The 23459-nt window shown below is 41.8% G+C and overlaps 1 protein-coding gene across 3 annotated transcripts in view; it reads left to right on the forward strand.

Moving 5' to 3' along the window:
• Cdc14a (cell division cycle 14A) overlaps window positions 1-23459 on the forward strand; it is a 152094-nt gene that overhangs the window by 9342 nt on the left and 119293 nt on the right. For all 3 annotated transcript variants that reach the window (XM_021642714.2, XM_060392843.1, XM_021642715.2), the window contains exons 3-4: window positions 9202-9277; window positions 21310-21402. In XM_021642714.2, coding sequence (XP_021498389.1) covers window positions 9202-9277; window positions 21310-21402 — 169 coding nt within the window. The remainder of the gene's footprint in view (window positions 1-9201; window positions 9278-21309; window positions 21403-23459) is intronic.

Here is a 23459-nt window from a genome sequence, read left to right on the forward strand (position 1 = left end):
ACCTGGATACTTAGCCAGTTACTGGCTTAAAGTCTGGGGAGTTGTGTGGAACAGCTGATCTCAAGTTCTCTGGAGTCTTGGAGTTGGACTTTCTACACTTAAGTGTGGATTTTTTTTTTTTTTTTTGCTCTAGTTTCAATGTCATGAAGAAAAGAAGTTGGTTTTTAAAAAGTTAACCCAATACTTCCAGGACACCAATGAATTGTATGTTGGGTGAGGCCTTTCAAGTTCTGTTGTTCTGTGTGAAATGTGTTTAATCCTTGACAGCCTGGAAAAATGGCATTTGATCACTGACCACAACTATTTGCAGTTGATGATGGGCTCCTCCATAAGAAATGCTTGCAAAGATAGTGGCTGTAATACTATTGAGTCTGAGGCAGGAGGATTCCTGCGTGTTTGAGGCCAGCCGAGGCTACAGCGAGAGCTCCTCTCAAACATTTGTATTGAACTATAGTTTTAAATAAATTTTGTGTGTTTGTTTGTGTGTGTGTGTGTGTGTGTGTGTGTGTGCGCACATACACATGGTGCCAACATGAAGGTCAGGACAACCTTGTCAAGTCAGTTCTCTTTTTCCGCCTTTCCATGGGTTCCAGGGATTGAACTCAGCGTGTCTGTGGCAAGCACCTTCACCTGATGATTCATCTCCTCAGCCCCTGTGCTATGGTTCTAAGATGAAGCCTTTCTGTTATTAATCATGTCAGTATTTTGGTATTCAGCATATTTGTATCTTGTTGATGAATGGAAGAATTTGCTAGTTTAGTTAACTTTTCCTATAACATAAAATTTTCTATTGAGTCCTAGAAATGGTGGTTTATTTTAAATTGGTTTCCTTCATCAACGTATGGAAGTGGAGCATTTATTTACTTTCATCTGGGGAGCTGACAGTTCAGTAAGGTAGCTGGTACAAAGAAGTGGAAAGTTCATATCTGTATTTTGGAGGAGCTGGAGACAAATTCATGCTCTATCAGGAAACTACATCTGCAGCCTACAAAGATCTCATCTGAAATAACATATAGCCTTAGACTTTTCTAAAACGAACCTGTGTTTCTGTCTTAATGAATGGACTAGTTGTTTTCTGTACTACTCAGGCTCTATAATTACGAGTACATTGACTAAATGGCTCACTGATTCAGGTTTCAGGCTTTCTAAAGATTAAAGGGCCCGAGCCGGTGAGGTGGCTGAGAGAGTAAGCATCCCTCCCGCCAAGCCTGGTGAAGAATCATAAGTTGTCCTCTTATCTCCACGTACATGTGGCATTCAAGTGCACATAGACACACAGATGCACACACACATTTGAATATATACACATGGACACATGCATGCATACACACACTTAAACACACATACTACCTGCACTTGAATATGTACACATGTGCGCACACACACTCACAGACACATACAAACACACCCACACATACTTTTCTGGGATACCAAATGGCTCCTGTCAGCTAACATTTTGTCTTCTATTGGTGTCGTTTGGTTAATTTTTATTGATAGCATCTATAAGTTGAGTTTTTCCCTCTCACCCTTACTCCTTTCTTTCTTCTTTCTCTATGATTCTCTAGACAGGGCCTTGCTCTATAGCCCATGCTGCCCTGAGCTTGTGATGATCCTCCTGCTGCAGCCTCTCTAGTACGGGGATGACACGTGGCCTTGAGTTGAGTGCTCTCTTGGTGCTGCTTGCCGGTGGGTCAGTGCACCTGCCTCTGACAACCGCTGGCATCCTGATCTGCTGGGAGCCTAAGCATGCAGCAGGAATAGACACTAGAGAACTTGTTTTCTGAATGTTGAGTTTGAAAGAAGACTAGACTTTGTGTGAGACTGAGCCTCTTATAAACACAGCTAAAGGGCATGCAAGGGTTCATAGAAAGCATTAAAAAGACACGTTCCGACTTTTGCTTTTCTTTTTGGCTTGTGTATGAGTCAGGTTCACTTGGATTGCAGATTGGTGAGATTCCCAAGTTGGGATCCTAGCATAATTGATTTCTAATATTTGTGTTTGTATGAGTATTCTATGTGTGTACCTGTGTGTGTGTGTGTGTGTGTGTGTATTGGCCTGGCTGCACATCAGGTATCTTTCTCAGTTGCTCCTCATTTTGTTTTTTGAGACAGGGTCTCTCACTTACTTAGCAAGGCTGGCTGGCTAGCAAGATCCAGGGTTTCACCTGCCTGCCTTCCCAGTGCTGGGGCTGCAGGTGCCTGTGGCCATACCTGGTTTTTCCATGGATGTTGGGGCTCGAAACTTAGTGCTTGCACAGCAGGCCCTAAGCTGACTGAACCATCACCTCCCTAGTGCGTATAACTGATTTCTTGCGGCATACAAACTACCTTTAAAAGATAAGAAATTCATACAGCATTCACATTAGTTGTGGAAATCAAAGGATTGATTCTGAGAAGTGGAGTAGATCTGAAAATATTAAGAATATTTTATTTGATAATTGTGAGATTAAGGAAGGGTTGAATGGTCTTTTTAGGAAGCTGTGCATGGTGGTTCTGTAAAGTGGTACCTTCCTGGTTCTGTGCACTTTTTCCCCAATGCCAGCACTGACCTTGGTTCCAGTGTTTATGGGAAGTGGGCCTGCAGACCTTTTAGAAAGGGCATTGTGATGAATGGTTGGGTGAGTGCCTCTGGGCTGAGTGTATTTATGGAGCAGGCCCCATTTGGAGCAAACCTGCGTGTGCGGCACACACACACACACGCACGCAGATTTATTTTTATGCATGCTAGTATGAGTGCAGGCGTACTTGGAGGCCAGAAAAGAGCATCGGGTCTCTTGGAACTGGAGTTTCAGGCAGTTGTGAGTCACCCAGTGTGGATGCTGGGAACTGAATACAGACCTGCTGGAATATCAGTCAGAGCTCCTAACCACCGAGCCATCTCTCCAGCCCTTTAACCTTGTTCTGTATCCAAAGCTTAATAAAGTGTGGTATGTCACCTCTCTCATCATACTTAGCCTGGCACAGTTCAGAATGTTTTGAATGAGGAGTGTTTCCTTTATCTTTTCTTTTCTCCCCTTGTTTTTCAAACGAACCAGCCGCACACCAATTACTTATTTACTCTGTCATCCCTGGAGCGTGTGCTCGGGAGGCCTGGGAACTGACTTTTAACTCAGCTGCTTTCATGGAGCTTTTTTTTTTCCAGCCGTGGGCTTTAGCCGATGTACTAGTGAAGCGTTAAAGAATCAGATCACTGTAAGCCCTCTAAAGGAGGGGAGAGCCGTAGCATTTTTTCTTTTTCTTTTTTTTTTTTTTTTTGACAGGGTTTGACATATCCCAAGCTGGCCTTGAACTTTCTTTGTAGCAGAACATGACCTGGTGTTTGCCACTATACCCCATTTTATGCAGTTCCATCTGGGGATGGATCTCAGGGCTTTGTGCATGCTGGGTAAACACTCTACCAAATGAGCCATGTCCTCAGCGCACCCCTCTCCCCCTTTTTTTGAAGGCACACAACAGAGCCTGTGGAATATGGGTGTTTGGAGATTGGCCAGAGGTGTGGGATGAGAAGGAATTCTCTGAGGAAGGGTGGCTGGGCCGAGACTGGCAGGAGTAGGTGTTAACTAGGGGTGGGGAGCAGTGAATGAAGAGGGTCTGAAGCAGGAACTCAAAACGTTCCTGTGGCTTGAGCTTGCTTGGAAAATAAGGTGAGAAAATGTTGCAAAATATGTTTCCAAAGAGAGAGAAGGAAGGGGCTGCCGCACCTGGGTTCTTGGAGGCAAGGCTGAGGGTGTGGGCTTTAATTGCAGGGGTTTAGGGAGGTAATGTGATCGTTGCCACTGGGTTTAGAGTACTTTTCCCTTTTCAGGACCTGAGCTGCTTTCAGAAAGGTGAGAGTTAGCCTTTTTTGTACGGAGGATCAGTCATCACTGTCTCTGCCAAAGCTACGGGGAATATACTGGCTTGCTTAGTCCTCTTCCTTTCAGTAGCTGCCGGCGAATAACAGGGTTAGCTTACACGGTTTGAGAATGCTTCTGTGGGAGGGAATTTTAATCTTAGCAGAGAATTCCTGGAGAAGCTGCCTCTTGCTTTCCTTAACTGGTGGAGTCCTGAAGGGGCTTTCCCTTTACTGACTTGCTCCAGAGTCAAAAGACATGAAGCTATAGAGGGGCTTCTTTGACACTCTCTGGCTTTGTTGCTTGGTTTTTAAGGCAGAGTGGCCACATCAGGCCATTTTTGCAGAGGCAACAGCTGAAGGCTTACAGACCCCTGCTGTGTGCCTAGGGCTAAAGGAAGTGCTAAGTGGAGAAGGTCCCTAAGTGTGGGGTAGCTGGGATTTCCTGAAAGGTTCTATCAGGGACAGGAGTGGGAGCTGACAATGAGACTAAGACAACCAGTCTAGTTCAGTGCCCCGGGGTTTCAAGTTAGTATTCGTCAAGCAATTAGGATGTCCTGAAAATGTGGTCATTATGAGTTTTCTTCATGATCAAAAGCATCTTCAAACTGGAGGGAAACAGCAATGGTCAGGCAAACATTAGCTGGTAGGCCACAGGCAGTACTGGTTTATGTCAACAAAACTGTAGACACACGGACATCTGTATAATCTGTGTGTTGGACCGGCAGTGCTAGTTTAGCATAATCTGTATTTATATATATTTGCTCTAATAGTTACTAGTTTCCTTAGTAGGTGGTGAATTCCTTGTGGGTAGAGGCTGGTGGGCAGTGAGCTTTCAGCAAACATTGGAGCAAATGGACAGTATCAAAAATTAAAAATATATATATATTAAAGATGGGGAGATGGGCCAGTGGGTAAAAGGCTTGTCTGGTAACCCGAGTTTACATTGCCAGAACTCCCAGATGTGCCCGATGCTGCCGCACAGTAGTCTAATTCCAGCATGCCCGTAGGTGGAGACAGGATCCTTTCCAGAAGCTCCTGGGCTGGGTAGTCAGGCTCATATAGCCACAGCCACTGGTTCAAACAAGGAGAGGTGAGGACCAACACCCGAAGGCTGGGCTTGGATCTCCACATTCGTAGGTGGCACACATACAGCCCCATACATGAACACACACCACACACACACACACACACACACACACCCTCAACATTGCACACATGAAAAGCAAAGAATTGGCATGCCTTATGCTCTTACAGTATTTTTTTTCATTCTATTTTAAAAGCAATATTCTTTTTGGTGTCATAAGAACTCTTTCATTAGTTTGTTAACTTGCAGCATCTTTGTCAGAATGGGTAGCCATAAATTTTGTGGTGGGAATAGGCAGTGCCTGGTATAGGCAGTGCCTGGAATGTAGCGTTTCTTTTTGCTGAGGGGTTGAACAAAAATTTCAAGACGCTTCTAACATGTAGAATAAGGCATAGTGGTGCTTCAAACAATGATCTCTCTCCTTAGGGACAGACTCATGTAAGTTACAGCTCACTAGAAAAACCAAAGAGAATCAGAAGGTATAGATAAGCTTTGTAAATCTTGTGGGAAGAGCAGGACATGCTGGCGTGACCAGGGCCTCTGGGCTTAGCTTCTATTTCCTACTATACTGTGGGCTCAACACCTGTGGCCAGCTGGTGACCTTGGAAAATGTTTTTCCTTCTTTGGGGGTTCTCTTCCAGGGTCCGTCCTTCTTTTCTCTCCCCCCCCACCTGCATTACTCTGCACATTTCAGTCAGTTTTTTTTTTTGATTTTAATCTCCTTGTACTTACTGAATAATAATAATAAAAAAATCTGTTCCCTGATGTTCACTTCGTAAACTTCTTGAGACTCATTGCAGCTATTGATCTATAACTTGCCAACCTTTTTAGAGGAAAAACATGTGTTGGTGAGGAGATTGATTTGTTTATTCATTCAATTGGAGAAGGTGTTGTGATACAATGAAATACTATTTCCACCTACCCTAATGGGACTGGAATATTAGCCCCCTCCATGAAGACTAAGTGGAAAAAAGGTCTTTGCTTGCCTTTCAGTCGAGCTGTTTTGCTGGAATTTGACAGAATGGAGAAGGCCTTGGTCAGTGTTTGGACTCTAAGTTCAAGAGAGTCCACTTTCAGATTTTTTTCTTTAAAAAGAAAATCAAATGAAAGAAATTGTGTATGTGTTTCAGGGACTAACAAAGGGATGCTCTTTCTTTCTTTCTTTCTTTCTTTCTTTCTTTCTTTCTTCCTTCCTTTCTTTCTTTTTCTTCTTTCTCTTTCTTTCTTTCTTTCTTTCTTTCTTTCTTTCTTTCTTTCTTTCTTTCTTTCTTTTCTTTCTTTCGTGTGCCACCACCACACAGCTGGAGATGCCTTTTTGAGTTGCTTCTCTCCCTTATTTTTTTGGGATAGTATCTCTCATTGAAAGCATTTTATCCATATCTATTTTTTTGGTGCCTAGCAATTCCTTAATTTGTGGTGGCCATTGTTGTTTCTGTCATCTTTTCATCTTGATTGGTATTGTCTCTGGTTGCTTCACGAAGTCCGGTTCTGTACCCGTTAGCCCACATGTGACGTTTGAGTATATTTTAATGGGAAATGTCCTCAGTTTTCAGATATGAAACCTGAAATTTTAACTTACTTGTTATGCTATTTACTGTGTTGGAGAATTCCATATCATTGTAAAGATGAGGTCCACATTTGACTTACTTGACTTTGTGTTATTGGAGGATACCTACTTACCTTCCTGGAGTTTGGTAAAATAGTTCTGTTCATTAACTGTTCTGCTTCCAAAAGTGAATTCACCTAAGTGGGCTTCATTGTTAAAGTGTGTGGCTTTGGGTGTGAGGTTGAAGTTGATGCATAGTGGTTAGAATGAAGCTGAAATTATGTGATTTAGATTCTTTGTGCTTTCTTCATAATTTTTTTTGTTTTGCATATTCTTTATGTGTTTTGTTTGCATGCATATCTTTGGACTATTTATCTGCAAAGTGCATGGAGGCCAGAGAAGGGCATTGGATTTCTTGGGACTAAACTTAGAGATGATTGTGAGTTACCATGTGGCTGGTCTTCTGGAAGAGCAGCTGCCAGTCCGTTACCTCTCTAGTCCCAATTTGTGCCTTTTTGAAGCTTGTTCAGCATGAATTTCAAAAGCTGAGATAATGACCAAAATCCCATATTTAAAGGTAAAAATGCATGTTCCAACAGAAAAAAAAATGCCATGGTATGTTTGTTAAGAAATGCTGCTTATAATAAACCCGAGAACAAGAAAATTTCTGCTGTAAGGATAGTGCTGCCCTAACCAGTGCAGTTAGGAATCTATTTATATGCAGTTGTCACTTCTGACCCTGGTGCTGGGGGTTGAACCTAGGCCTTGTGCAGGCGAAGTGTACGCTTTGCCACTGAGGTACACCTCCAGTCCTGATTCTAGCGGGATCTTGTTCATATTTATAGCGTCGCACCACACTGGGAACTTTAGAAACAAATTAACACCACACTGGGAACTTTAGAAGTAAATAAGGAACCTTTACTTCAACTCATTAGCTGTTTCTTTTTTGGGGCCATTTTGTGTTATTATTATTATTTTTTAATGAACCCTGTATACAAAGGCAGACAATTTTAGTGCTGTAAGTTCCAAAACATTCCTACCTAAGGCCAGTAGGTATTGGCAGACTTGGAGTTGGAGTGACATGTAGTTTGGGTGGCAGAAGAAATCTAAATGTCTTCCTTGGTAAAAGGGTGTTTCCAAGATTTTTTTTTTTTTCAAACTTGGTGGCATTTAATACTTTTGTGCTCTAGACTGAGTTGAATTTAGAGTACTAATGAGCATTTCTGCATGATGACTCATTTTTGTTGCATTGCATCTAGGACATTCTTCCAAATATGTAAGATATAAATAGGGTTCTTGATGGGGAAGCTCGTGTTGCAGTTGATTAGACAGAATTTACATGTAAAGTTCTTTATAATATGTGATGTTATGTGTGCTTTGCAGAAAGATTCACTGAAATGGTAAGCTTTGAGGATGTTGAGCAAAGCTTAGTGAGTACTCCGTAATGGGACTGGAAAGGCTTTGTGGAGGTTGCGTTTTAAGGCCGTCTTGAGGAAGCTAAGGAGAGTCCCAAGAAGGGCGAGTATTCTAGGTAAAAGGACTGATGTAAGTGTGTGGGGGGGGGTTGCTTTAGGGATGGGTGAAGTGTTTGGAGGTAAGGGGTAGATGTGTTTTGTGAAGTGAAGAGCCTAAAGGGGACCTGCCAGGAAGCGAGGAGCACGCTGTGTTAAGCTTTGGTTGTTGGGTGGGGGAATCATCCTTGAATAGTGGGGAGTTGCTTAATACTGATGGGAGGAGATGAAAGTAGTGAGGTTGACGTGGGCGATGAGATGCGTCATCATCGGGAAGGACACTGAGAATCCCAACAGCACGGCTAGGATGAAGGGTAGCTTGATGCCACAGTGGGGACAGAAAGGGAAGGGGTATATGGGAGAGGTAGCTCATTTGCTATATTGCTTGTTTTTGCTCTGCTGTGAAGGTTTCATGATTCAGCAGCTCAGGCAAGCTCAGGGACATTCTGAGGAAAGGTGGCTCGTAGGCACACTGACTTTGAGCTGCTGGAAGGTGGATCCAGCAGGAAGCCGAAGGCAAAGAAATGCTGATTCGCGATAAACCCAAGAACAAGAAAATCACCGCTGTAAAGATAACATTGCCTTAACCAATGCAGTTAGGGATCTCTTTGTATTCATTCCTCATTTCCTTCCCATTGGGTCACCAATTTGACCATGATAGTGGATAAGAAAGACTTACGTGTAGGTTGATGACTGTATTCTAGACATTGAGGGGAATGGAAGAGGAGCCAGGATGTCTTATAATATAGGAAGTTTAAGAAGAATGAACAGGAAAAAAAAGGACCACAGCACTTAGGATGTGTGAAGATTGAGGGTGTTTGAGTGGAAGATATGGAATTAGAATATTACATAAGCTTTATGACGGAGTCAGTGAAGAAGTAAAATCAGGAAAGAGTAGATTCCACACTAGCTAATTCATATTCCTCATTCCCTTGGTTGCTTTTGAACCCATTCATCTAAATGTCACAGCAAAGGGTTAAAAGAACTCACAACTCAAAATTGCCCAAATAGTTCTTGGTTAAGAGATAGTTAGAAGAACTGTAGGGTATGAGCAGGGGGAAGCAGGGTTACCTGGATTGGCACGGACCGGATTACTTATGTAATGAATCTATCCCTGAACATAATTGAAGTTTGATTACAAATTAGATGAAATTAAAAGTGAGCAGCTATATTACTGAAAACTGTGCTTGTACTAAATGCTATTTTATATATGTATATATCTCAGTTTCTATGCAGATTTTGGACCTCTGAACTTGGCAATGCTCTACAGATACTGCTGTAAACTAAACAAGAAACTAAAAGTGAGTATTCTAGACGTGTTTATGTTTGGAATTAAAATGTTTAAATCAGAAAAAACCTGCCCAATGGGACCGCTTTGCACACACATGGTTTAATTAGGTGATTTAGAGCTTTGGAAATTTTCAAGAGTTCACCTAGAAGTTGAAATTGATCCTCCTGATTATACCACAAAGGGCATTGTTAACCTCGTTCTTTCTTCAGGACAACCGCAACATGAGCCGAATGAAGTCACTGCAATAGTGATCTAAGACAGGGGCACAGCCTTTTAGGTTGTTAATGAGTCTCTGTCAGATTCCCTCATAGGCTAATTTTACAAAGCCTTCAGATCCGCTTGTAGGTGCTTTGTAAGGTAATGCAGGGTCTCATTAGGAGCACAACCAGGCTTTGTTTGGTCAAGAAGGAAAATTTTTCATATTTGTTGAATGTCATTTCTGTAGAGTTAACAACCAAGTGAAACCCATGAATCAGCAGTGATAGAATTTCCTACAATGACAAAATGTGGGCAGGAGTTCAGGATTAGCCTGCAGTGTTGGTTTTATACGAGCTCCTTCTCATTTTCTGTATGTATAGAGGGATTTTGTCATGTAGACTTTTTCCTTTTAAACTCTGAGCATATAAAAAAAGTAACATTTACAGTGCTAGGATTATTAAGTTTACAACATAAAAACCAGTATTTATATTTTTTCCCCCAACTTTTAAATGAAAGTTTCAGTTTTGGAAAACAGTACTCCATGATGTATGCCCGTAAGATGATCACAGATGTAAAATGCTTAGTGTTTTATTTTCTGTGTTGGATAAAGTATGGCTGTTCTGCAGTACAGTGTCTTACAGACATAACTGCTCAGTGACTGCCTTTTGGTTTCTGGTTGAACTTAGATGTAACTATAGTCTGGCAGAGCATTTTCTGTAGAATATATTGCATGTTTTCTACATTCACAGATTTTTGCCGTCGACTTCAACACGTTAGGTGGTCATACAATGACCTTGCAGTTAATAATTACAGAATACAAAAGCCTATGAATTTAACATGTCATATGGTCATACAATGACATTTCAGTTAATAATTACAGAATACAAAAGCCTATGACGCTGAACTCTTTTTAGGCATTAAATCATGCAGTATTATTTGACTTGGAAATGAATTTATAGATTCATTCAAGCAAGCAGGAGCCAAGAAGCTAGTCTATAGTTTAGGAAAATAAATATCTTTTTATGATCCTAAGGAAAATAAATAATAACCTTTTTAATATGAAATGAACTTTAAATGACTGGACTAATAATGGAAAGATCATTACTCAATGCTTGAACCTCATTTTCCTTGGGAGGATCTAAGGGCTTTCTTCCCCCCTTTCTGTCTCTCTCTCTCTCTCTCTCCCTCTCTGTATGTATACATATGAATGTGGGTGGCTAAAGGTGGACATTGGGTATCCCATTCTATCGCTCTCCACCATATTCCCTTGAGACAGGGTCTCTCATTAAACCTGGAGCTTACCATTTGCCTAGTCTGGCTAAGCAGCATGTTTTTGGAATCTATCTTTCTCTGTCTTCTAGGACTGGGGCCACCAGTTTGTGTAGTCTCCCCATCCCTCACTTTTACATGGGTACGATGGATCCAAACTCAGGTTCTTACACTTGTATATCAAATGATCCTACCCACTAATCCGCCTCCCAAGCCCCTATTTTCTAGTTCCACAATCATGTAGTTGGCATGAACCATGTATTACAAGTGACAATATGGGACCTAAATACTATTTGGAGTTACCAGAGAAAAATAAATCATTATTGGGAAGACGAATTCATGCATCTAAGTATTCTACGTATAATGATTGTAGAAGAATAGATGGATTGGTGCCATATTCTGCACTTAATAGTTTGGGTGAGTGTGTATAAAGAATTGCTTAACTCTCTCTTCATTTCCAAAACTTCCTTACATCATTATGAAAGTTCATTAAAGCTCAGGCACTATGCCTGGGTTCATTCCAGTGATCTGTAATCAGCTAGATGCCTGGAATGACATTTTTAGCTTTAATACAATTAATGGGAACTCTGTAGCTTTCTGAAGGATTGGCTTTTCAAAACTCAAATGTTAATAAGTCTTGGTCTCTTTCAGTGAACCACACCACATAAAATCTCTTTGGACTTGGTGGAATTTGTTTTTTTCATCTATAAAGTAGGGAGTCTAGTTGGGTATGGTGGTGCATATCTTTAATCCCAGTACTCAGGAGGCAGAGGCATGTGGATATTTGTGAGTTTGAGGCCTGTCCTACAGAGTCAGTTCTAGGACAGCCAGAGCTACGTAATAGATCTTGTCTCAAAAAAAAAAAAAAAAAAAAAAAAAAAAAAAAAGTTAAGCATTCTAGAGCTGCCTGGAATGGTGGCTAGGATTGTCCCAAGATATGTTAATTTCAAAATTAAGCTGCTATGCCAAATCACGTTCTTAATGTCACATTTGTAAGTTCAGGTAGGAACTATAATAGTTCTTATGGAAAATGTTTGAATACCTGCTTCAGCTTGAGTGCTGTCATTTCCCTGTGGGAAAGCTGGTCAGTATACTTTTAGGAATCTAAATGACAGCTGTAAAAAGGCAGAAAGAGATCACAGGGACAGATGGGAGGCCTAAGAGAGATGTGTGACCTGCTCAGTGTCACAGGTGATGTCGGAGCTGGACGTCATTGTTCACATTCTTATCTTTGCCTTGGGGGTACCCTGGGCTTTGGGTTTAGGACCCTGCTATGCTCATTATCCCAGTTGTTGCTGGGCCTTTCTACCTTTCTACTTTGCCACCCTGTCTGGGTTATCCTCAGGAACATAGACTCCATAGTTCTCCTCTCCTGGAACAGACACTTCCACACGCCTCACAGCCACATGCTCTCTCTCCCCGCCAGCAGCGTCTCTGAACTTGCAGTCTCTCCATCCTCTCTGAGCCTTGGCAGCTGACTGACCCCTCTCTTCTGCTGTCTGTGATTCCTGATCTTGTTTGGGGCCAGGACAACTCGCCGCCATAAGGCTGCCAAAAGCCTTAGCTGGCCAGCTCCACCCTTGACATCTTCCTGTGGCTGATTCCGTGTCCTGATTTACTGGGACCCTCAGCGCTCTTGCCGCTCCGAGCCTTGCACTTTGCCCTGCTCATGCATTCAGTTTGTCACCGTGGCCGGGCTGACTGAATGCCACATCCCTCTGGCTGAATTTCTTGGTGTGTGTGTGTGTGTTTGTCAGAGGACACCTTTCAGGAGTCAGTTCTCTTCTTCCATTATGTGCATCCTGGGGTTCAAACTCTCATTGTCATACTTAGTGGCAGTTACCTTTGCCTGCTAAGTCATACTTAGCAGTATTAGTCATACTTAGCACTAAGTATTGTCATACTTAGTGGCAGTTACCTTTGCCTGTCCTCCTTTTTAATATTATCTAGATTAATAATTTCCTGTTAGGATTCTTCGCTTATGTGGTTTCTTGTTTTATTTTCCGCATTCACAGTTTTATTAATTTTTTAGGCACATGTTTTCTAGTTTAAAATTTTTATTTCTTTAAGATAAGATTTTATGATTTTTTTCCCCTTCCTAATTCTATGCCTGAGGCATGCAGGTAATTTTCGCCATGGATTCTATTCCGACCTCCAAGTTTTTCATTTCTTAAATGTCATAGGTGTTTTTTCAGGTCAGTGCTTTCAGATGATGATTTATTGCAAATTTACTGATTCTTTTTCTTTCGATGTGTCCAGGCACATTTGATTCCCAGTGACTTTAATTTTAATTATATCAGCCAGAATGAAAAATTGTCCTTTAAATATTTGCATGAAGTGCCCCAAACAAAAAGCATCATGCCCACCACCAATAAAAACATCTGCTCGTTTTAAAGTGTCTAACTGATGGTTATGAAGGAATTGCACAATCGTAGGTCAACATTTGCTCTTTCTGATCAGTTCTTACTGTGAAGAAGCAGCAATCAACATGGCGAGACTTGAGGGCACGAGAACAACTGAACAAATGCGCATGCTGTTCAGTGGAAAGCGTCATCAGCGATTGATAGGTGAGGGCAGGGATGATCCACCCTGAAATTACAAGTACAGTGTGGTGTGTACTTACATTTTTTTCTTCTGGGAAGATTTGCAGCTCCTTATTCGTTCTCAATAGTGTCCTTGGCTCAGACAACGCTCAGAACACTGAACTACGCTATAAATGCTTCAAGGCTGTATTATTAGCCAGAGGCAAAATTGGCAGTTAATTAAAAAAAAAAACAGACAATACTTTCTCCTAATTTAATCAATTGAAAAAAAATCAAAGCTAATTGAAAAACCTGAAGATTTAATAAAAGTAATACAACTGAACAAGCTTTTCTTAACATAATTCGTACATTATTAGCTATTGATTTTGCTTTTCCTCAGAGAAACATAAACTCTCAGCTTCAGTTACAAAAATCAGAAGAAAGGAGACGTTTTCTAGGGCAGTAACTTAAAAAAGAAAATCAGCTGCTGCTATGAATCAACAGGACAATTACAGTAATCTTGGACCATTTTGAAAAGATTCAAAGAATATTCAGAGACATTTACAAAGCACCCCCATTACCTCTTCAGGATAAAAGCGCAGGAAGAGCGGGCATCCTGGAAGAAAGGATTGCATTAAAGCCCGAAGGGGCCTGGCAGGGGGTGGGATCTGGGAATGCCCTCGTTGCTGAATGGATCAGGGCAGTAATTCTATCCTGGAACCCAGGCAGCTGCCACACTCTCAGGTGGTCGTACACAAGAACTCTTTTGATGTAGCGATAGACAACCCCTTTCTATAACTACAGTATCACGTCGTGCTCTCCTCAGGCAGTCCTGTTTCAGGTTGCTGGGACTGGGGAGAAGAAAAGCGAGCTGCATTCCAGAGACAGTTCACAGAGTTTAAAGAGGTAGTGGGGTTTTAACTCGTGAGATCCAGGACATTTTGGAGCTCCTAGGGCAAGGCATGGATGGACGGACGTTTTGTATGCATTCAGAAATCCTCAGGCCAGGAGACCCTGATAAGGAATTCTCTAGTGCCTTCAACTGTATGAGCAGAATGATCAAACACACACACACACACACACACACACACACGCAGCACAAACGCATGCATGCACTCACCCATGCTCATGCACACTCACACACACCCCTCACCCTTGGAGACAGAGTCTCAGGTAACTTAGGCTGATCTGGAGTTTACTGTACAGCTGAGGATGGTCTTGAACTCCTTATCCTCCTGCCTCTGCCTACTGAGAAATAATTTTTTGAATTTTTTTTTTTTTACCACATGTGCCATTTATTAATGCAATCTACTGGGTTTGAAACAAAAATAGGTCATAAAGAAGCACTTGTTTTCTTTTAAAATAAAAAGTTTCAACCTGTCTTTCATCTTAGCTCCAAACAAAACATGAACCGTATTTTATCTTGCGCAGCCAAAGAAAATGTTCAAGAGTGTCCCTTTCCTGAGAAAGCTGGAGGTAAACACATAGAGCCCTGGCTGCTCCCTGGAAGACCTGTTCAGTTTATTGCTTTGGCAGTGACCCCCGATGGCTCTCGAGGTGCTCATTGCCATGGTCATTGCTGGGCTAAGCTAGTCACCAGTAAGAGAATGATGCCTTGACCGCCATGTCTGACACTGGCAACGCTTGCTCAAAGACGTGCATGGGCTGTATTTCTTACTAAGAAGTGTGCTAGTATCTTCCTTACCCCAGCCGGACCGACTCATAGTTTAATTAGACCTACTATCCTAGCCAAGTGACCGGTTCGCTTCTAGCGTGCTTTATCGAAGGGCTGCTTAAGAATCAGCGTGCATTCACGCCATCCATTAACTCCGTTTCTTTTGATGTTGCACTTACTTGCATCCTGTTTTGCTGCTGGCTGGTGAAAAGGTTCGTGGTTACCTGATCTAAACTGAACAAGTGCATGATCTGTGTGCGTCGCTGGCATCTGAGGCTACTCTGCTGTTTTCCATGTTAGCATGCCTTCATTTTCTCCTACCTCTGAGTGTCCATGGCTTGTTGAACTTACAGAGTTGCTACATCCGAATGCAACCTTTGACATAGGTTCTCTTTCAACGACAGAAAATGTGTATGTGGCATCATCCCCGTGATCTTCGTGTCACTATGTCGTGGCGTCGCTTTGCCTCTTTGACAAGCACTGTTAAATGTATTTGGTGACACATTACATACCTATTGTTATCTGTGTGACCCTGATAAAACTTTGATTCTCAGGTAAGCAAAGCCGGTCTGGAGGCCTCTCAACTTCTTATGTAAATTGTTAGATGTTTTTCTGCTGATCATTTCTTTAGCTTGTTAAATGAAACAGTCATTGTATAGTATGTGTCCTGCGAATGCACTCCTGTGTAGCTGTCCACTTGTTTGCAAGAAGCCTTAGCCAATATTTTGCATCAGGCATCCATTAACTTGATATCACACATCGGCTAGAGACAGGGTCCCCTCATAAAGCGTCCACGGGGTGGCTGCTCAGTTCATGAAGATAGGAGTGCTGGGATTCCTTCAGCCTGGTAACCAGGCACAGCAAAGCTGTCGGCATTCTATCTACAGACATGCTGTGTGATGGATAAACTCTCAACAACAACAACAACAAATTAGATTCCAGCAATGTGCTGTGGGGAGTACCTTTAATCCCAGCACTTGGAAGGCAAAGGCAGAGAGAAGCTCTCTGTTCAAGGCCAGCCTGGTTTACATAGCAAGTTCGAGGGATACACAGTGAGTCTATTAAAAAAAAAAATAAATAAAGAAACATGTGGTCAGCATCTATGACTTATGTAAACATACACAGAAGTTTGGATTTTGGACTTCTTTTAAACATGGAAGGACCTGACGATTCTGTGCCCAGGTCCTGCATGGAAAGAGTGGGACGGACCTATGTGTGCCTTGAAAGGAAATTCTTTTGTCATTTGTCACCTGGCCTACTCTAAGTTCTAGGACCCCAAGAGTATCTGAATTTTGAGCCTCTGGACTAACTCTGCTGAAGAATCACTGAAGGACCTTGTTTCTGAAGTGTCGCCTCCTGTAATGGGTGCATTTGTTTATTGTGACAAAGGTTTCTCAGGAATCTGTGGCAATGCTTTTATGTAATGTGCTTTTAAAAGGTAGATTGCATGATCTGGAATTCTTTCACAAGGGACTTTAATGTTTTCCAGGAGGCAGTTTGATTAAATGTGTGGTGTTTCAGGGTCACAGAGTTTTTAAGGGGGTGGGGCCAGGATCCAGGGGCATTATATTTGTGTGTAACTTTCTTTCAGAATTTACCAGTAAATGTAGACCAGTGGATTTCCCAGGCTCTGTTCCACTGAGTCAGAACTCTGGGTGGCCCAGCAGCCAAGGCCTTCTAAGCTATCCAGGGCTCTCTGTACCAGCCTTCTGCAAGCGTGCGATGGAATACAATAATACAATAATAAACTATAATGGAGTTTAGGTTTAAATTTATTTTATATTATTTTTTATTTCTGAAAAAATTTCTTACTGCTGACCTTTTCAGCCCAAGACTTATTTAATAAATTCTGAGCCACAAAACTTGTTAAGGCCTCATAATTGAGGTTTACACCAATTATCTGCCTCAGTGAGTGAGTTCTGGATTCCTCCCACCTCCCACACTTGGCTGTATGAGTGTTTACAGCAGGCCTTCCCTGGTACCTGGCTTATGTTCTGGTGAGATGCAGCATGCTTATTGTATTTCAGCCTTTCTCGGGACCTCTGCTTTGAGGAGCACTCTGCGTGCCATTAAGCCGGACCCCTCTGGCATTGTTCCTGTTGCTTTGGGAAATGATGAGGTATAGCAATTAGCCAACAAATATTAGCTGCTGGTTCTGGTGCTGCTGCTGGTTCTGGTGCTGCTGCTGGTAGTGGTGGTGATGCTGGGGCTGGTTGTGTACTTAGCTTGAGAAGGTTCAGGAGGCAACCCATGTCAGTTTCGAGATGGAAATCTAAAATATATGAATGGGCAGTAACTATTGAGTGTGTTTTGTCAGTCGTGGCCATGTACAGGCTAGATGGCTAGAGGGCTCAGTATTCCTTTGGAGACACCTTCCTTTTTGTGTTTCAGACTGGCTTGACCTGACCTTTGTCTACATTTGCTTTGCCGTTGTACGGTGTTTTTGTGATCTCCGAGCATCTCATATAAAGAAATAAAGGATCTCTAAGAATGGGGTTAGCTTACTGAAAACCAGATGTATGACCGTGACTTTGCAAACGTTTTCCTTGACGAGCCAGGTCTACTTGGGAAATTGCAGAGGAGCTGGGCCAGAAGAGGAGGCTGATGTCCTGCCAGAGTCACAAGGCTCTCCCCTAGGCTTAAGGAAGAAACTCAGAAAATGTCAGTGGGCTTGTTTATAAAGTAGAATCCTGCTGTCCCTAAATTTGGTCTTTCCTTGAATGACAAGGTTTTTCTGTCTTACTATTTACTTGTGCTGTTGCCGTGACAAAATTCCTAACAGAGGTAACTTAAGGAAGGGTTTGCTTTGGCTCACAGCCTATCATTATGGCGGGGGAGGGGAGTCATGGCAGCAAGAGTGTGAAGAAATATTCAAAAAGCAGAGAGGTGAATTCAGTGTGAATTCACTATGGCCCCAGCCAGGGTGAAGCTCCTTGGCAGATATGTCTGAGGTTTGTTTCTTAAGAGGGTTCTTGATCCTGTCAATATGAACCATCATATTCGTAAAAGCTCTTGAGAAATGTATAGATCTGTTTTCACTGGATGGTGTTCCTTTTAGGGTGCTTTTATTGCCTAACAGGTTGGTTGGTGTTTTTTTTTTTTTTTTTTTTTTTTTAATTTAATTGTTGTTGGTTTTTTTTTTTTAGTTGAGAAAGTTTTTTTTTTTTTCATATTTGAAAACATTAAAGCTTTTTTTTTTATCAGCCCAATGACGCAAAACATTAGCTAAATAGCTGACAAAAATGTTTTCTTATCCCCAATGCTTTTCACTGAAATGATAGGATGTCTCCCCTGTGAACATTATCGATAGTGCCAGCCATTATGGGGCAGAGTGGCTAGAGGAGGGAGCCTTGCTGAGGTGAGGGGAACAAGAGTCAAGGCTGTAGTTACAAGGTGGTTCTCTGCTGTCATGCACTTTGAGTTGATTTTGACTCCTTGGGCAAGAACTCTACTCCCTATGGTCTGACCTGAGGGACAGTGGCCAGGCTTCACTACACGGAAACCATTTCTCAGCTGTAGAGCTTTGGAGACCTAAACTCTGAGGTTCTGAAAACATCTGAGTAGGAGAAAGGCCCCAAATGTTCCCCCCTAAATCAGCTGTAAGCTTGCAACAAATACAAGTTTGCTTCCCTTGGCAGCTTTCCTCGGGAAATGTTTTGAAATAGTTAAGATTTCTGGGGCCACGGAGCTAAGCTTCACAAGCCTCATGACCCTAGTTTCATTCCTGGAACTTGTGTGAAGAACTGGATGTGGTGGTACGTGTCTGTCACCTCAGCATTCCTGTAGTGAGATAGAAGTGGAGACTGGAGAATTACCTGGATGATTGCCGGCCAGCTATCCTGGAATGCACAGCACATCAGCAGAAACAACAAAAGAGACCGAGCTTTAACATAGGGGGAGGTCAGAACAGATTGCAAAGTTGTCCTCTGACCTCCACGTGTCAGCACTCGGAGGCAGAGACAGGTGGACCTCTGTGAGTTTAAGCCCGAGTCACATGTCTGCTGTGATGCACAGCCCCTACCTGATGCACAAATAAAGTGGGTCGTTAAATGTTCTAGACTGATTTTTGTGAAGATCACTATCTGTTGTAATTTTTTGAAGGCTTGTGAAATTTAAGAAATTTTAAGTTTTTTTTTAAAGAAAATTCAACTTGTGTTATCTTTATTTAAAAAAAAAAAAACAAAACACTTACAGATAGATATGCAGTGATAAGAAAGTCTTCCTCAGAACTCTCTCTTTCAGCTTCATGGTTCCATCTCAAAGCGGACTTTGTAGCTTATATAATTTAGAAGAAGACAGAGAAATAGGAAACAAGAAAACACAGAAATACAAAAACGTCTTGCCCCAAACCCGAAGTAAACCAACAGGACCGTGCTGGGCAAGATGTGCATGCCTGTAATCTCAGCACTTGGGAATGGAGGTAGGAGGAGCAAGAGTTCAAGGCCATCCTTGACTGCAAAGTGAGTTCAAGGCTAGTCTAACTTACTTGAAACCCTGTCTAAAAGAAAGAAAGCAAAACAAAAACAGACAAATAAACAAAAACCCCAACCTTCCCCATGAGATGAACATTCGTAATGACAGAAGAGCAGTATGAACATCACAAGCAGACGTAATACTGTACTCCGAAACCATAGTGTCGGTGTGACACCAAAATGTTTACTAGGGAAGCATCAGAATAGAGAGTCTGGGCTTCAGTGTACACTGTTGGTAGCTTCCTCCACACAGTGGTTTAGGGACACGGGCCATACAAGTGTGGAAAGGCGGAGCTGCTCAGTCTGATCCGTGGGCAAAGCCTCACTTGTGTAAGGCAGTCTTTAGAGAGTGAAACGCAGAGACCATGGGGATGTTAGAGAGCCTCCACCACCCCTTGTTAAGCAATCATAACTTATTGATGGAGGGTACAGCACTCAGGAGGCAGAGGCTGGTAGAGCTCTGTGAGTTCAAGGCCAGCCTGTTCTATGTGGAGAGTTCCAGGCCAGCCAGGGCTACAGAGCGAGACCTTGTTTCAAACAAAACAAAACAAAATGAAACAAACATCTCCAGCTTATTGGTAAAGAGCAGTAAGTGGCAAACAAATTAATCCGCAAATAGTAAAATTAAAGAAAAAAGGTCCAGAGACTCAGCAATTCAAAATTGAGAAAGCAAGAAGCTTTGTGTGAACATCACTGATGATAGTCTTGAAGTCTTTAGAATAATCTTGGCATATACACTTGACAGAATTGAATTAAACATGACTCCTTTTTTTTCTCCTCTTTGCTTCATATGAAAAAAAAAGCCATCGATAATAACAGATTGTCTTTGAGTCAGATTCCAACTTTCAAAAGTTCTGTTAACAAGGACATTACTGTTTTCAGAAAATGTGATTTGTAGTTGTTTATGTCTGAAGGGCACTGAATGTCTCTTGGCTTTTAGCTGGGATGCACCTGCCTTCATGCATAAGCTTAAATGATGCTCCTTGGCCCTTATGAAAAGGCATTTGTGTGCCTATATTTACTGAACTATAGAAACGGTTCCTGGAAGTATAGTCTTACGTGCCTACATTTGAATAGCCATTTGTTCCTATGCCATAACAGTCTGGCAAGGCAAGGAAATTGTGTAGATTCAATTTAGCCACATCCATGTTTTCTAGATTTGAATTGTGACTAATAAATTGACTTAATTTAACACATCTAGTTATTACTTTTCATGTTTGGCATGTGTTTAACAAGCCATTTGGCTTTATTTTGGATTTGCTTCAATACTTGAGCATGTTGCATATTGCCTGGCATACAGCAAGTGCTTAATGATTGAGCTCATGATTTTAGCATATGGCTGTTGAATTATGATGTTCATTGATTTCCTTTTCATGGTTCCTTTTCCCCCCACTAATCCCTTTCTTTAAGATAATTAAAATGGGGCTATTATATTATATACTAGAAAGAAAAATTTAATATTGCTCTGTAAAAATGAAAGTTTTGGAGAAGACAGTAGGATGGTTGACATAACTGTAAAACATGAAAGGTTCATCAACATCTCTTGGAGTCAGAGTGGCGTGCTAAGAGTAAAGAGTGGCTAAGTCAAATGTGTAAGATCAAGAATAAATGATCAGAAATGGTTCACATGAATGGAGAATCAATGACTTAGTTATTTCCATTCTCAGAGATGTCCATGTTTGTTAAATTGTCATTTCTTATATGTAGGTGGACTGCAGAAAAGGGAGCCAGTAGCCCCTCTCACTCCCCAAGAAAGTGAACTAGGACAGCTCCCTTAGCTGCAAACAGTCATGTCCAAATACCATGGAAGCTAGAGTTGAAAGGTGTTACATTGTTGGAACTGCTACTCTTGCTGAACCTGAGAGAAGATGGTAACTTACTGTTTGTCTTTGCTCCTTCTTTCTAGTCATACAGTTTATCAAGAAAGAAAATAATCCACTACACCTGTTTTGACCAGCGGAAAAGAGCAAACGCAGCATTCTTGATTGGTGCTTATGCCGTAAGTACTTTATTTGTGATTATTTTCTGTGATCAAGTTGGTGGAGTGCTAATACTGTTAAATCTCCAGCTAACGCTATTATATCCCAGGCCACATTCCAGTGGAACAGGACGGATGCATTATTAGCAGGTTGGGAACTGATTAGGTACGGAAAGTGTGTACTCTCTATTATTATTAGTAGTAGTATTAGTATTGTTATTGTTTTTGTTGTTAATTGGATCACTCTGAGTCCTCTCTATTACTAGTCTGGGACTTACTGAATAGCCCAGGCTGGTCTGACATTATATATATATATATGTCTCAGCCCCCTTGTGTTAGTATTTCAGGCATGAGCTATCTCGTCTAGATGTAGATATATTTTTTTTGGATTTTTAGTGAGAGACTTTTGAAATGATGGTGTAGAATTTGATTCTACTGTTATCAGCATTTTATTGCGGAGAACATCTCTACCTAGCCGGGACATACCCAAGGGGAAGAGGTATGTGTATGAGTGAAATATTACATGATGGAAAATTTAAAGCCTGCCAAGGGGTTCTTTTCATGGGAGTGGGAGACAGAAGATATTTTAGACAATAAAGAAAATATTCTAGACAACAAAGGATAGGATTATCATTGTTAATTTTTTTAAATCAATCCATGCATTCATCTGTACAGGCATTTGCAATAGAAAAATAGAATATGAACCATGCAAATATTATAACCTCTCTAACAACTCAGTACGACCTTTACAAAAGTAAGTTTCAGTATTAGTTTTGTTCTCTGAAAGCACAAAAGTGTCAGTATGAGTTCTATATGAGCAGGCCACAGTTTCTGGAAATTTCTGGATATGCCAGGACTGGGCCAAAAGAAGACAGAACTCATCAGGGCTAAAATGTACCTGTAAATCTGGACTACCAGCTCTTTAGGGCTGTGTGTGATGGCTACTGAGGAATATGCTGATTTACAGGTAAGGGAGGGTGCTGACATTTCCCGCCATCCACAGGAAAGGCCAGTTTGTCTCTGAAGCCTGCAGCTTGCTGCTGTGTGACCTTTCCAGGTCTCATTTGCAGACCTTGATGAAAGGTGCCTTACTCTTGCCATACCAAGCCCAAATTGCCAGGGGTGGGGAGAAGTTGTGTTACGGCTGGCAGGCCGTCAGATTGTAGGCAGGGCAGAGGACAATCTGACAGTCACTCTGTCAGCCTGGGCCTTGCTTCTGGGACTTAACTCTCTAGTTATTTTCACTTCTTCTGTAAAGTCTGGAGTCATCCTTGTGGCTCCTTTTCTTTGTCTGTGGACAGTGCAGTAGAATATATAAGGAGTAGGGGCCAAGAGTCAATAAAACACAACTCTTTATCCGTCTGGAAGGAGCTCTGTGCTGAACCAGCAGGTCACCCTCTTTCTCTCAGCCTTATTTGTTTTCCCTGATGTAAAATGGGTGCGTTGTATACCATGGCCCTTAGGTTTCCTTCCGGGTCTTAGGATACTAGAATTCTCTGCGGTGAGGGCAGGCTATTGCTTTCATCTTAAGAGCATGTAAGAAAAGCCAGCTGTTGGTGGGAAGGGTTGGTGAAGCGCTACTTGCTGAATTAAGCAGCCACAGTATTTTTTTTTTTTTTTTTTTTTTACCTTATACTGATAATTGATACTAGCTTGACTGACAGCATGATTACATATGGAGAGCCGTACGAATCTCTTGCCTCAAGCTATGAATCAAGCATGTCTTTCCTATGAGGCTTTGTGATGTTTTGTGAGCATGCCATCCCTATGTCGTTAGTCCTAAAGGACCTCTGTCAGGTCACTCATTTCCATCTCTTTCTCTCCTTCCCTCCCTCCCCCTTCCTCCCCTCCCTTTCTTCCCCTTACCTTCCCACCTGTCATTCCAGTTTTGTTTAGAGTGAGTTTTCATTTTACCAGTTACCCTTTAACATTTTGAAATGAAGTCTAGGTATTTAACAAGTGCCTTGGTCTCACAAGAAAATACCCTGAGATAAAACTAATATGGTTGTTTCTGTCACTTTAAAGCAACCCAAGGGGAAAGAGCAGATCTGGCATGGTGGTAGAAGTGCTGAGCACCG

Source organism: Meriones unguiculatus, chromosome 10 (genome assembly GCF_030254825.1).
Source record: "Meriones unguiculatus strain TT.TT164.6M chromosome 10, Bangor_MerUng_6.1, whole genome shotgun sequence".
NCBI classification, from domain to species: Eukaryota; Metazoa; Chordata; class Mammalia; order Rodentia; family Muridae; genus Meriones; species Meriones unguiculatus.